General features: G+C 40.1%; 1 protein-coding gene across 3 annotated transcripts in view; it reads left to right on the plus strand.

The window, feature by feature from the left end:
• The window catches only part of LOC102203236 (leucine-rich repeat transmembrane neuronal protein 4), a 59,644-nt gene extending 56,479 nt beyond the window's left edge, over positions 1-3,165 (plus strand). Inside the window, exon 4 of one of the 3 annotated variants that reach the window (XR_311643.2) lies at positions 713-765. Coding sequence is in view for 1 of the 3 variants with exons in the window: in XM_005729595.2 (XP_005729652.1) it covers positions 713-931 (219 nt within the window). In the remaining 2 variants the exon portion in view is untranslated. Of the gene's footprint in view, positions 1-712 lie in introns of all 3 variants that reach the window. The other 2 variants (XM_005729595.2, XM_005729596.2) reach the window with 2 other exon arrangements.
• The last annotated feature ends 10,063 nt before the right edge of the window (positions 3,166-13,228 follow it).

A 13,228-nucleotide genomic window follows, 5' to 3' on the forward strand; every position in this document is an offset into this window, starting at 1 on the left:
AAGGGAGTTTTTCCTTCCCACTGTCACCAAAGTGCTTGCTCATAGGGGGTCATATGATTGTTGGGTTTTTCTCTGTATCTATGAAGCGCCTTGAGGAGACTTTTGTTGTGATTTGGCGCTATATAAATAAAATTGAATTGAATTAAAATAAAAGTACCATAAAATTTATTTCTTTTGATCGTTTTTACAATTACAAATTCAGCAGGGGATCAAATAATTATTCCTCCCCACTGTGTGTGTGTGTATATATATATATATATATGAATATACATTAGGATATTAATATCAATATTGCACAGGCTGTGATGCAGCTTTATCTCGTTTAATTGACAGAATTCAGACCGCGGTAGCACGTAAAGCGAAGAGGGGTCTTTGAATCAGCAAAGTGCTTGTAATGTAATAAGCACTCTCTTCTAAATGGAGCCTTGACTCCATTTAAAAGAGGGCAGAAAATATGTGTGCACTCTTGCTTAAGGCTTTCATCTTGCATATAAATCACTCCTGAAAGTGGGTGTTTGAGCGCCACAGATTTCAGGTCTTGGGGCGCATGCTGTATTATCGGCCAAGGCTGCATTAATGACAGAGCTGTGCCATGGCACCATGAAGTAAATTAAGCCAATTCCAAATATTCTAAGGATTTTTTTCTAGCTGTTTTAAAAGCCTTACCCTTACGTGTGCTTCTTCTTTCCCTCTACTTTCTGTTTCTGTCTAGGTACCGCGGCAGCTGAGTGCTCTGACATTGTACAGGTGTGAGCAGTCTGTTCTGGATTACTGCCATACCCACCTGTCACTGCACCTCAATGTGGGCATGGAGCCCTCCACTCAGGCGCAGGGAGGTCCAGGGCCAGCATTGTACCAACCCAGCCTAATGGCTGCCCTCCCCTCAAAGCCTGTGCTGCCTTGCCCCCAGACCCACTCCCACCACCACTGAGCTGTGCACACCACGAGGCTCTGTCTCCAAACTACTGTACGTCAGCTGCACATAATCACAGAACTGCTCATACGAAATGAAAGGCTGTGTGGGAGGAAGCTGGGACTGGTAAAGAAGCAAAGGAGACAATTAATTTACTGCAGAGCATCCTGGAACCAGGGTAATGAAAATGAAAATATTTCTCAGTGGAAATAAAGGGGAGCAGCAGTTTTGATTAGTGAGCTTCTGACCTACCTGACCCTCAATGTCCTCAATTAGCAAAGGAGGCTGAACTTCAGCATGACTTTCTGCATTCTGCTTTGCCTCTTGGGGAGTATTAAAGATAATAATTTCATGATTTGTTAATCTTATTAAACATATTTCCTTGACTTCTCATAACGTGGACACCCCTCTGCTGTGCAGGTAAAGTAATCAAAATGCAAAACGTTGTAAACAGAGCAGGGGGAAACAGCATGATAAGCAACTGAGTAGCTGAACAAACGAAAGCTCGACCAAGCTGAAAGGGTTTCTACTGTTTTGTTTTCTTTTTTTCTTTTTTCTGATCATGCTGTCAGCCAGAGGTCTCTCTCAAACTCAAGTCCCTGTAGCTTTTATCATTTCGAGAAATGAGCCTCTCCAATGAAATCACCCAAGACAAGAGAAACAAGTCCGAAAATAGCGGACAGTAATTGTTTTATAAAATGTACAGCCCACACATCTTGCTGGCAGTCAGTATAGTTTACATGGTGACTTTTGAATTGCTTAATGATTTGTGATGTTGATCACGTTCTTATTCATTTGAGAAATAAACAGAGGAAAAATAAACACAGTACAGAGCTTGGTGCACTGGGACGTTCAGATGTTTACTTTTCATCCTTCATTTAAATCACTTATGTGGCTAATGGTTTTTGGTTTTTATAATGTGTTATTCAGCCAATTATCTGATTGTACACTTGCATATCTACACGTGTGCTTTTTACAAAATGCTACAATATAATATATGGCAAATAAACTGTGCTAAATGACCGGAAACAGTGTCATTCATCAAGTTCAGCGGTATCAACCCAAACAACTGTCTACTGTACTTTGCCAGCTGTGTAGGTGGTTTAAACTGCAGAGCACAGTGCACAGCACAGGCAGGACTGTCTGATAATGATGTGTGTTTGGTTTTTGCCTTATTGATCAAGACCCTGATGGTAACTTCTCTTGCTTTTCTTCTTCTGTGACTGTGTGGTATCTGATGTGATACAGTAAGCTCGACTCGCTGAACTCATACACTTCTAGGCTATTTTACTTTCAGGGAAGGAAAACGTGTACAGATCACCCAATTAATATCCTGAATATTGTTCAACGCAGCAGTTCTATGTTCTTAACATAGACACAGTTTATGATGAAATTGGTAAAAGGTTATTGTGATATAAAAGTATACATTTGTTTTTCTGCTGGGAATTGACCGTTAGCTAAACCTGTCCAGTAAACAACAATTGTCAAATAATAGTTTATCTACAATAACTATGTGCAGCAGACCTGCTGAGCTTTGGTTTTCTGCACATTTTGAACTGCTAACCAGCGAAATCAACACTCACCATTTAAGGAGATTATTAAGTATATGATGTGAATGATAGCATGCCCAGCTTACGGCAATAAGCAGTTATGATACAGTTGTAATAGTAACACAGTTTTACCTTTGAGGCCAATGAAAATTAGTTAACTAAACTGTTTGGGGTTTAGCGTCCCACAACTAGGCAAGCTCACTACACAAGTCCCCAGAAGTTGGTCCTGAATACTGATTCAGCATATTGTAGAGTAATATTAGGAGCTCAGTCCTGCTACACGTCTGATTGATTTAATTAAATCTACGTAAATAGCTAGCTATACCAACAGGCAAAAGAAGTAAGACTAAAGAGTTAAATAAACACAGGAGGGGGCGCTTAATATAATATTATAACAGTATATGGACAAAGGTTTTGGGGAGACATGCTTCAATTTATTAATTCGGGTGTTTCCAGAATTTTATACAGGTGTATAAAATCAAGCGCCTAGCTATGCAAATCATAGCTAGGTGCAAATCATTTGTGAAACAATAGATTTTTTTTTAAATCCTCACTGATCTCAAGCATGGAGCTGTAATTGGATGCTGCCATTGCAAAAAGTCAGTGTCCAAATATTTCTGGCACAACTTCACCTGCTTCCAAGGTGCATTGAGAAGGACAAAGATCTGGTGGCGTGAAGACTCCAGCGACACTTGAAGCACTATGGAACAACTTTATTAGCTGACCAACGCGTTTCGGCTTGTGGCCTTCATCAGGGTCATTACAAAATACTAAACAGTTTGTGTTTAAATTAAGAAAGAAATCCAAGTGAACCAACCACACAGAAACAAGCTGACCAATCAGCATTTAAGAGGGTGGTACTAGCCAAGGCATTCTTATTACCGACACATAACATACTGACGATTTGTCACGTCCCTATGATATGCGGCGGATTGCGGATGAAATCCCATAGAATGAAGCTTCCAGCCGTGTATTCCAGCCCTAAACCTAACCTTAATCCTAACCATAACAATAATTGTGTTAAATGGTAAATATGGTAAATGACCTGTATTTGTATAGCGCTTTTATTAGTCCCGCCTAGAGACCCCAAAGCGCTTTACACATCCACCCATTCACACACACTGGAGACAAGCTGGTGGAGGCAAGCTACAGTAGCCACAGCTTCCCTGGGGCAGACTGACAGAAGCAGTCAGTCTTCTGCCATCGGCCCTTCTGGCTAATGGCGTGATATGTGTCTTGCCCAAGGACACAACGACCGAGACTGTCCGAGCCGGGGCCGAATACAAGGCGAACTCAGAACTCATGAGCCACGATCGCCCCGTGTTAGATAGAGTTTTCCAACGCGATTCATGATGAGAAAGTAAAATAAATGTACATGTGTAGATTGAGTCCAAACGATTCTCATGTTTCCTCCTGTTTCCTAACGCATAACATAGGAATATGTTGGGTGACCAAACGGGTAACATACCGATGATTTGTCACATAGCGTAATATGTTACACTTTGGGAACAAGAACGTGTTGTACTGGCTGACTGGTTGGCTCTGGTTCAACTTTCAAAAAATGATTTTAAAAAAATTATTAACTCCATAATAAAAAATTTGAACTAGTTAACAGCAATTATCATTACAATAAAAGGTTTTTGGTTTCTTGGTTTTTCAGTGGGGATAGGTTAATTGAAAAATCTAAATTGCCCATAGGTGTAAATGCTGGAGTGAATGTGAGTGCGAATGGTTGCCTGTCCTTGTGTGTTAGCCTTGCGACAGACTGGCGACCTGTCCAGGGTGTACCCCCGCCTCATGACAGCTGGGATAGGGTCCAGCCCCCCCCCCACAACCCTGGAAAGGATAAGCGGAAGCGAATGGATGGATGGATGGATGTTTTTTTTTTTAAAGGTCTTTGAAAATCTAATTAAGAACATAAAGCAAAATAGTGTAACTCGCAGAAACTCATTAATAGACCTGCATTCATACCTGTAGGAAATAAACTCTTTAAACAAAATATCCGGAATGCTTCATGGTGAGCTTTATTTTTTATTGGCATTGACGCCATGAAGCCCAGTCAAAGAGGTGATAAAATTAACTTCATCAGGAAAAAGAGAGATCTAGTTAGGACCTTTGAGAATGAACTACTTTTGGATATGTGGGGTGATTTTCAGTCCAGAGTCAGCCAGTACCACCCCCTTAAATGCTGGTTGGTCAGCTTGTTTATGTGTGATTGGTTCACTTGGATTTATTTATTTATTTAAACACAAACTGTATTTTGTAATGACCCTGAAAAAGGCCACAAGCTGAAACACGTTGGTCAGCTAATAAAGTTGTTCCATAGTGCTTCAAGTTTCGCTGGAGCCACCAAAAAGTCACTTGTATGAAATTCTTTCCCTCCTACAGATTTCACAAGTGGTATTATTGCAGAGTTACAAAGTGGGGTTGCCAAGTGCTGAGCTGCATACTGTGTAAAGGTCTCCAACACTATGCTTACTCCAGAGTTACAACCCTCCTCTGACATTAACATCAGCATAAAAGTTGTGTACCAGGAGCTTCGTGATATGGCTGTTCATGTTTATGTGTACAAGGTAGCTCTGTGCATTTGTCCACATAGTGTATATGTATATTTTGGTTTCCTTTATTTGAGTTAAAGAAAAATTCTTAAGTTTAAAGTATAATGTTGACTATGTTTGAACTGCATCTAAATTATCTTTTAAGAAACTCATCAAAATAATATATAGCTATTAAATTTTTACTAAAGTAGTTAGCTAGCAGCAGCTATGAAGATCTGTTTATTTTAGCTGGCCAAGCCATTGCTTGCAGGGGCATCTTGTGTGCATTCATGTGAAATTAAGAACCCAGTGATTGAAAAATAACAGCGATGATTTAACAGTAGATTAGCCCCTAAACTCTAATGCAACAGTAATGGATGGGGATAGGGCTTAGCAAACGGTCAATTGTTGAGAGGCTTTTTGCAATATTGATTTTTTTTTAAAAACTGTTTTTGAACATGTGACATCACAGATTAAATTGTACTGACAAAATTTATATTTATTATACATTTTGTTTTCGATGTGTTTGAATAGAAATGTCCAGGGATGTACAATATTCTGTCATTATCAATACTGTATCCATCTCCAGTCATGCATTAGCTGTACTCTGAATATTTTAACGCTGATTGTATAAAACAAGTCATCTGGCATCATGAAGAACAAATGAATGACGCATTGATTGTGTACAGCGGCACATGTGTATGTCCGATTTTCAACTGTTCCTCAATAACAGACATTTTGATCATGCTCTGCCTGGTGTTCCTCTGTTTAAAGACAGAAAGAAAGAAAGAAAGAAAGAAAGAAAGAAAGAAAGAAAGAAAGAAAGAAAGAAAGAAAGAAAGAAAGAAAGAAAGAAAGAAAAATAAAGCAGGCAGTGCAGAAGATATATCTGCTTATGACAACAGGCTCTGACACACGACAGATTCATGCTGCTTGAGGATTTATTGCTCTGTAGCCGTGCACACGGAACAGTTTAATGACGCTGATAGACTGCATATACTGCACTCGCTTCAAGTGTTCAGAAAAGCGTTGAGAGAATCAGGACATTGAGGAGCAGTAGATGCAACACAATAGCATCAAACCTAAGCGTTTGCATGGATTTACACTAACAGGCTGATGACTCATCATACTTCAACCACCACTGACAAACACCTCTGGAGCAGCTCTGTCTCTACGACTTTACCCGCAAACTAGGAAGATAATTATCACACACATCACATCTTAAATCAACTGTGTGACTCACAGAAAGGAAAAAGAGCAATACACAATATTTTAAAGTTTGGAGTGTTTAGAACTAGGAGGGTTGATAGATGATTTTTACAGGTCACAAGAAGATTAAGGCATGTGGAAAAAGAACCAAAACAAAAATATTTTTCTAATATAGAAATGTTGTCATCTGAAACCTTGAAATGATTAAACTTATAATAAAGTATTGACTGAAATAGGCTGAAAACAGAAACACTCAACTGTTCCCAATTTTGTGCATGCACACCGAAGCCAGAAGGCCACTAGACAAAATCATTCTTTTTTAAAAGGACAATGCCGATGCTTTCACTGTACAGGAACAACAACCACGCGCTCCTTGCAGATGCTGACTGGCTTAATTTCTCGGAAATGAAAAGTGCCAAGGCGATCATAACATTTTTGTTTTTGTTACTTACTTTTATCGGATTGGACAACACGTGCGTCCTTCTGACAATCTGTTGCCACTTTCTTGAAAAGCAGGCACAAGCTATCTTCTCACCCCTTCTGAGCTGTCAGAGTGAGGTAGACAATGCAACACTTTATAGTATATGGGCTTAAAATCCCTTCATCCCTCATCCCGTTCCATTGATTTCATCCAGCGATCATATTTCCGGGGGATCAGGATGGCGTCGAGGGAGATTTCCACATTTACAATTCTCATAAAAGCACACTAAAGTAAAGGGTAGAGAGAGTGTAAAAAGTTACGATAGCTTCTTCATTCAATCTATTTTTTATACTGGTTTTTAAAATCGCCCCAAATAGCTCTGTCGACTTGTTTACTCAGATGTTCTGAAATCAAATAAAATTGGGCCAGATGTTTTTGCTTTTGGCATATTCTAACCTAAATTCTTCTCGTGGATTCCAAGTGGTTGCTGCAACACAACAGATTAGAGAAAAATTTACCTTTTCAAACTGTAACAGATGCACAGATCATCTCAAAGTTTCACAGTCAAAAGGTATACATGCTTTTGTTTGTGGCTGTTCTCCAGGTGTATTTCTCCTCCAAAAGGGCTTCGTCTCACCCACCAGTTTAGGATATGTTTGAAGTGTTGAAGGATTTGGGGTCAAACTGAGGTTTCTGTCTGTCTTCAGCCGCTTGCACGTTGCCCCGTCATTTAAGAATTGTGTTGCAACTGCTGGCGGGCAATGCAGCTGTGAAAGCTCTTGATTTCCCCGGGGAGTTACATTGCTGCTACGCTCACAGTTTGAGGTTACCTTTACCATTTCAGAAGCTCAATATGACACTGGTATTTTTTTTTAACAAAATGCCAAATCACAAGGCAATTGACTACGTTCCTGATGCATTTTATGGTCAAAAGGCATAGCCACTAATGCTTCCAAGAACTAGCAGTATTGTTTGTCACATTGTTTGTTTAAGTTGCCTAAATACTAATTAAAAATCTTTGAGTTGGACATAATTATGCCTTGTAAAGGTAGCTGCCTTTTACCTTAGCTACTCCTGAACTCATTTTATCCACTGCACAAATATAAGGTGTTAAACTAGTACAGCATATTTGTTTTAGTTTAAGTCTTGCTAAATCATGACTCTGGATTCAAATTGGATGCAAAGTTTTTATTAGCTTTTAGCATCTGGACAGTTCAATTGGACACCTGCGACCTAAGTATTTGTTTGTTGTTCTCAGTGAATGCACCAGTGTTAAACGGGAGTTGAAAACAGCAACAGCTGAGCCTCAGCTAAAGAGCTTGGAGGTATCAGGTTATGCGTATAAACAACAAGAGCCAGAAGATGGGATAAATAGCTTATCAGTGAGAACACTGCAGATGTCATTTTAAATATGAATTGTCTTTGAATGAATAGGGAAAAACAGACAAAATAGAATTTAGTGATAGGCTGGTGGCCTGAGTGTGGAGGATCAATGCAAGTCAGCAGAGGAAAACCACAATATAATGCAGCTAAAGCTGCCCATAATGCAAAATGTAAAAGTGAGAGAAAGATGAAGACAGAGGCAGCTTGCGGGAATATGAAAGTGATGTATGTATGTATCAAAATAGTAATACTCCTGATCCAGCACTTCTGTTAGCTAAATGTAATGTACAAATACTATTATTATGTATAAATAGGAAAACTATACCAAAATTAGATGTGCAAATTAACATATTTTAATTTATATGCACATAACATATGATATTTTCTTGGTGAGTGGCCATGGTACAAACCACACTTAACAGAACTTCTAATAAACCTACACTGTATGGACAAAGGTATTGGGCTACCTACACAATGTAGGTACCTGTACATGCATCTAAACCCATGCCATGAAGCTCCCGGTGTACAATGTTAATGTCAGAGGAGGTTTCAAACAGTAGAGCGTTGGAGATATAACAGGGCTTGATACTTCAGTGGCTGATTTGCTGGGTTCCTAAATGCTTCCACTTTGCACAGTCCAATTACTTGTTGCAATGGCAGCATCCTATGAAAGCAGCACAGTCAAATTCAGTGAACTCTTTAGAATGAGTTATTTTTCCAAAAATGTTTGTAAAGACAGACCGTGAGGATACATACTTGATTTTATACATCTGTAGAATGGTCCAGAAAATTCCTGAATTTAAAGATTAAGAAATGTGACCCAATACTTTTGTCCATCTGGTATGCTTGTAATGTGCACAACTATTGGCTATGATAATAAAACAGATATTGTGTAAGCAGCAGTAATTTTTCAGTGTCTTTCAACCCTCTGCTACTTTTGATGAAACTACAACTCCTTCCTCCTGTTCCCCCCAGCCTAAATCCTCCACCCACTCAAATCTTTTCTGCATTGTCCCTTACCCACTCTGGCCTTGTTATGCAGAGAGAAGAGACCAAATCCTAATAAAAAATGCATTTTCATCACTCGAAATAATGCTACACAATTCACATGAGGATGTCGGCATTATTGGTCGAGGCTTTAATATCTAAATCCAATATGCAACATAGGCTTTTCCTTGATTCAACAGATTTCCTGCACAGAACAGGGCTTCAGCCGAAGCCCAAGTGGGAAAAAGACACACTGATGCACTAAAGACGGGGTTAATGCAGGAGGACGCCTGAGTGGAAGCGCATTTGGTGACACTGGTGATTGAAATGCACGACATCCTTAAAAAATGTCAGTAAACAATGAAATTAAATTTAAAAATCTCAAGCTGTAGCCACAGCTGTTCTAGTCACTGAAAGCCAGGATAATACATAGTCAATTGCTCCTATTTAAATAGTTTCAGACTAGTTTCAGGTCTCCCTCAATGCCACATTCAGCAGTGAAAATACGAATCAATTATGGTAAATAGACCCATAGTTAAGCTGGTATTGTGCTGTGTGCTTTGTATTAAAGGCTGACTGCCACTCACTTTACCAGACACATGCTCTCCTTAGTGAATGTGAGAAATCTCCATCAAGTTCATAAATGTGTGTAATCTAGTTTCACATTTAGCTGTAGTTCAGATGAAAGACAATTAGGCCAGCTTTTTCTCTACATTCTGCATACTAGTGAAATCTACACTCGCTCAAAATTACCGGTTCAATGCAGGCAAGTGACTACTGGGACAAAGTTATACTCTTATTCCTAAACTTGCACTTACCCTTTTTGCTGATCGGGGCTTTTAAAGAATTGGCAGCATGCTATAAGCCTGCCTCATTTTGCTAGAGAAGTACTAAATAATGTGGGAACACAGCCTGCCTTAGCAGGTTAATGTCATTGCATGCTGCTGCCTTTTACCTACTGGAAGGACTGATGAAGTGGCTTGTAGAAGTACTTGAAAATCCAACTTGACCACACAAATCAAACATAAACCAAGTTAGTTTTGCTTGTAATCTTAACCTTAAACTACTTCTGTGAGGCAGCTTCTTTGTTCTCAATCTACATTTTTGTAAATGGCTACAATATCTTTAAGTGTGGCAGATTGTGTCACCAGAAAATAAAATGATTCTGTCAACGTATAATATTCCTGTTAGTGAAATGGTGGTTTGTGACCAGAGTATGGACTGCTCAATCTGCCACAACCAGGCAGTGGCCAGGCTCACTGTCTCCTTCACTCTCTCATTCACCAACTCCCATTCACTCCTTGTCGGTGGCGCGCCTCAGCTCCAAGTCCAACTGCCGTGTCACGCAGTCAGGCACAGAGAGACCAGCAGGCTACCAAACTAATCTTTGCAGGGAGCAGAGTGAACCTGACTGAACAGTTCGTGTAAGGGAACAAAACGTTCATGAAGGAAGACGTCAGTTTAGTGGAAGGAATTCCCAAGAGTACTGGATGGAAGCTGGAGGCATTCGTTTAGCTACAGTAAATGGAAAGAAACCATTATGAAGCATTTTGTATTAATTATTTAGAGCTTTAATGGTGCATCTTTGTGACCATATTGTGTCTTAGTATGTTGCATTTCTGATTAGTCTCCCTTGCATAATAATTACACTGGTCACCATGCTCTGCTTGGTGCACAGATTGGTATTTGTACAGAGGAAAAAGGTTGCTAGGCAATCCACTGAGATCTAAGAAAAGGTCTGTATGAGATGTGGCGAAGACAGAGAGCTGGCAGTTGCTGGGTAAATTGCAAGTAGACAATCAAAGTCATATCACACTGAGCTCAGGAGCAGAATGAGAGGAGCAAGCCGCTGAATGAAGCTGTTTACCTCCTGTCCTCGCGCACAGCAGCAACTGGTTGACATAATCAGGTAACCTGAGCAATTAAGTACACTCCATAAGAATATCAGTGACCGTCTTCTTTATTTAGGAAAAAAATAGAGTTTTTACCGCTTTCAGGATATGGTCTGATTACTTCCATGACGGACATAGTTAGAAAGGGCTTAGGATGTGGCTTTGAGCAAACAGCTTTGATTTTTGAGTGAGACAAGAGAAGGAAGTGGCATAATTGGGTTCACACTCTGTGGAGACTGGCTGACTCCCAGACCCCCCACCCCACCCCATCTCCTGAGCATCTGAAAAACACCCAGAATAAATAATGGCCTGTTGATGAAACAGTGCAAAAGTCTTACACCTGACCAAGTTCGCCCCACTGACATGGCACAAAAAGGGCCAGATTGAATTCAGCCTGTCTTTCAACTTAATACACAGGTGTAGCTGGGTGCCCTGTGGGGGACGGTGGGATTTATGGCTGGGAAGACTGTAGCTGTCATGTCCCTGCAACAGCAGCACCACCACCACCACTGCTCAGCATCTCTGCCAAGGCGCAGTTTACTCTGCCAGCACTAGCCTTGCATCCCAATGAGCTGCATGCAGGAAATGGCTAATGTTACAGCCTCTCATCATGTATCCTGGGATATGAGCTCAATTAACTCAACATAAGCACTGTCAATGGGGATCAAAACAGATACAGGCCTCGTATTCAGCCGCATCCATAATTACAGTTTATGTAACAAACTGGGAGCCAAAAAAAAGAAAGAAAGCGGCACAGGACCTGTGTGATTGATAGCTTTGATGTACAATTTCTTTGTTTCACACCTCTCCTTTTTGCCTGTAATCAATCTTTAAGTGACTATACATAGGGGCCGGGGCATTCAGGGTGATCTCGAGGAGCCGGGAATAAAACCAGAGGAAGCTCCATCAATTTTAGCTTGCTACACTGATTTACATCTCACTGGCAGAAGGCAATTCATGACTTGTGGAAAATCCGGTGTTTTCCTCCCATTTTTCCACATGACTGGGAATCTATCATGGCAGATCTAATCAGGAATTTCAAGAACAGTTATGGAAGGTTCTCTTCTGATCACGTTCAATCGAAAATTTGTGCATTTAATCACAATTAGGGAGGGAAGAAGAAGAAGAAGTAAAAGGGAATATCTGTTGCTGTAAAAGCTGTATTGACAATTTTAGGTCATATGAGATTTGGCACTGGAAGGCCTTTGTAACCAGGCAGGATTTCACTCATGACTTATCTCTTCCACCTGACAGGAGGGAAATCCATCAGAAAGTGTCTGCGATCAGCATTGTTTTAAGCTGTTCTGTATTTAAGCTTTTGTCCCTTTGAAACCAGAACCATGTCTTTGTGTATTCAACAAGCTAACAACACATTTTCCAACTCATTTAGAAATGAATGATGAATTTTTAACAATTGAATATGAACTTCCTTCTACTTTAATATGGCTTTATTGCCACGTGCTGAAATTATCTAACTGGCTCTGTAACACAGTTCAGAATAAAAGCTTTTGGAAGAGAGAAGTTGCAGATGTATAGAGCAAATTAAATGCAACACATTTACAATATTGTTTTTGGAGTACAAAGAGTAACCGAAGCTGCTACTTAGTACTATTATCCATTTATAAATGTGTCATTAGACGCGAACGAATAAGAGACACGCTTTATTTGTAGCCAGAATTCCAGTGTAAAGCATTTATTTATTTCAGGATATGAGGCCGTTGCCTGCCATTCTCCTGTTCTTATTACATTTACTCATTAAATTAATCTACAGCTTATCTCCTGTTTATTATGTTGAAGAGAGCTGCACAATTAATCTAAAACCGCCTGGATATATAAAAAAGAACTGCCAACGAGCCAGCGCGGCTGTAGATTATTCTTTTAATTGCTGTTAAGTCCGGCCGTTCCAGCTATTGGTTTGTCTTCAGCGCCGTCCCGAGAACACGAATGTTGCATCGCTGAGTAGAAATTAGCTCTCCTTAAAGAGAGACTGTTTAAACGTTGTTTTCTCATCCGTCTTTAGATGCCGGAGCATGTTGTTTGCTTGTAAAGCCCAGGGGCATTGTGTGTACTGCAATGAACTGATTTATTAAATTGTTTGCCTCGGAGCAGCCACAAATATCCCCCATATTACAGGGGAGCTGGAGACTGTTGACTGGTGCATCGGTGCCACAAAATGATAAATTGCATCAAGAGCAGCCAAGAAAGATCCCTCACACATACACACTAGCTGCCCCACCCCTCTCCACGACACAGGAGCCCAGACACTTTTGATTCTGCATGACCGTACATAGAGGGCTTAAAGAGTTTCTTGTCAGTTGAAAGAGATAAAAAAAAAA

Source organism: Pundamilia nyererei, unplaced genomic scaffold (assembly GCF_000239375.1).
Source record: "Pundamilia nyererei isolate P.nyererei 1_Seehausen unplaced genomic scaffold, PunNye1.0 scaffold00033, whole genome shotgun sequence".
In the NCBI taxonomy this organism is placed as follows: domain Eukaryota; kingdom Metazoa; phylum Chordata; class Actinopteri; order Cichliformes; family Cichlidae; genus Pundamilia; species Pundamilia nyererei.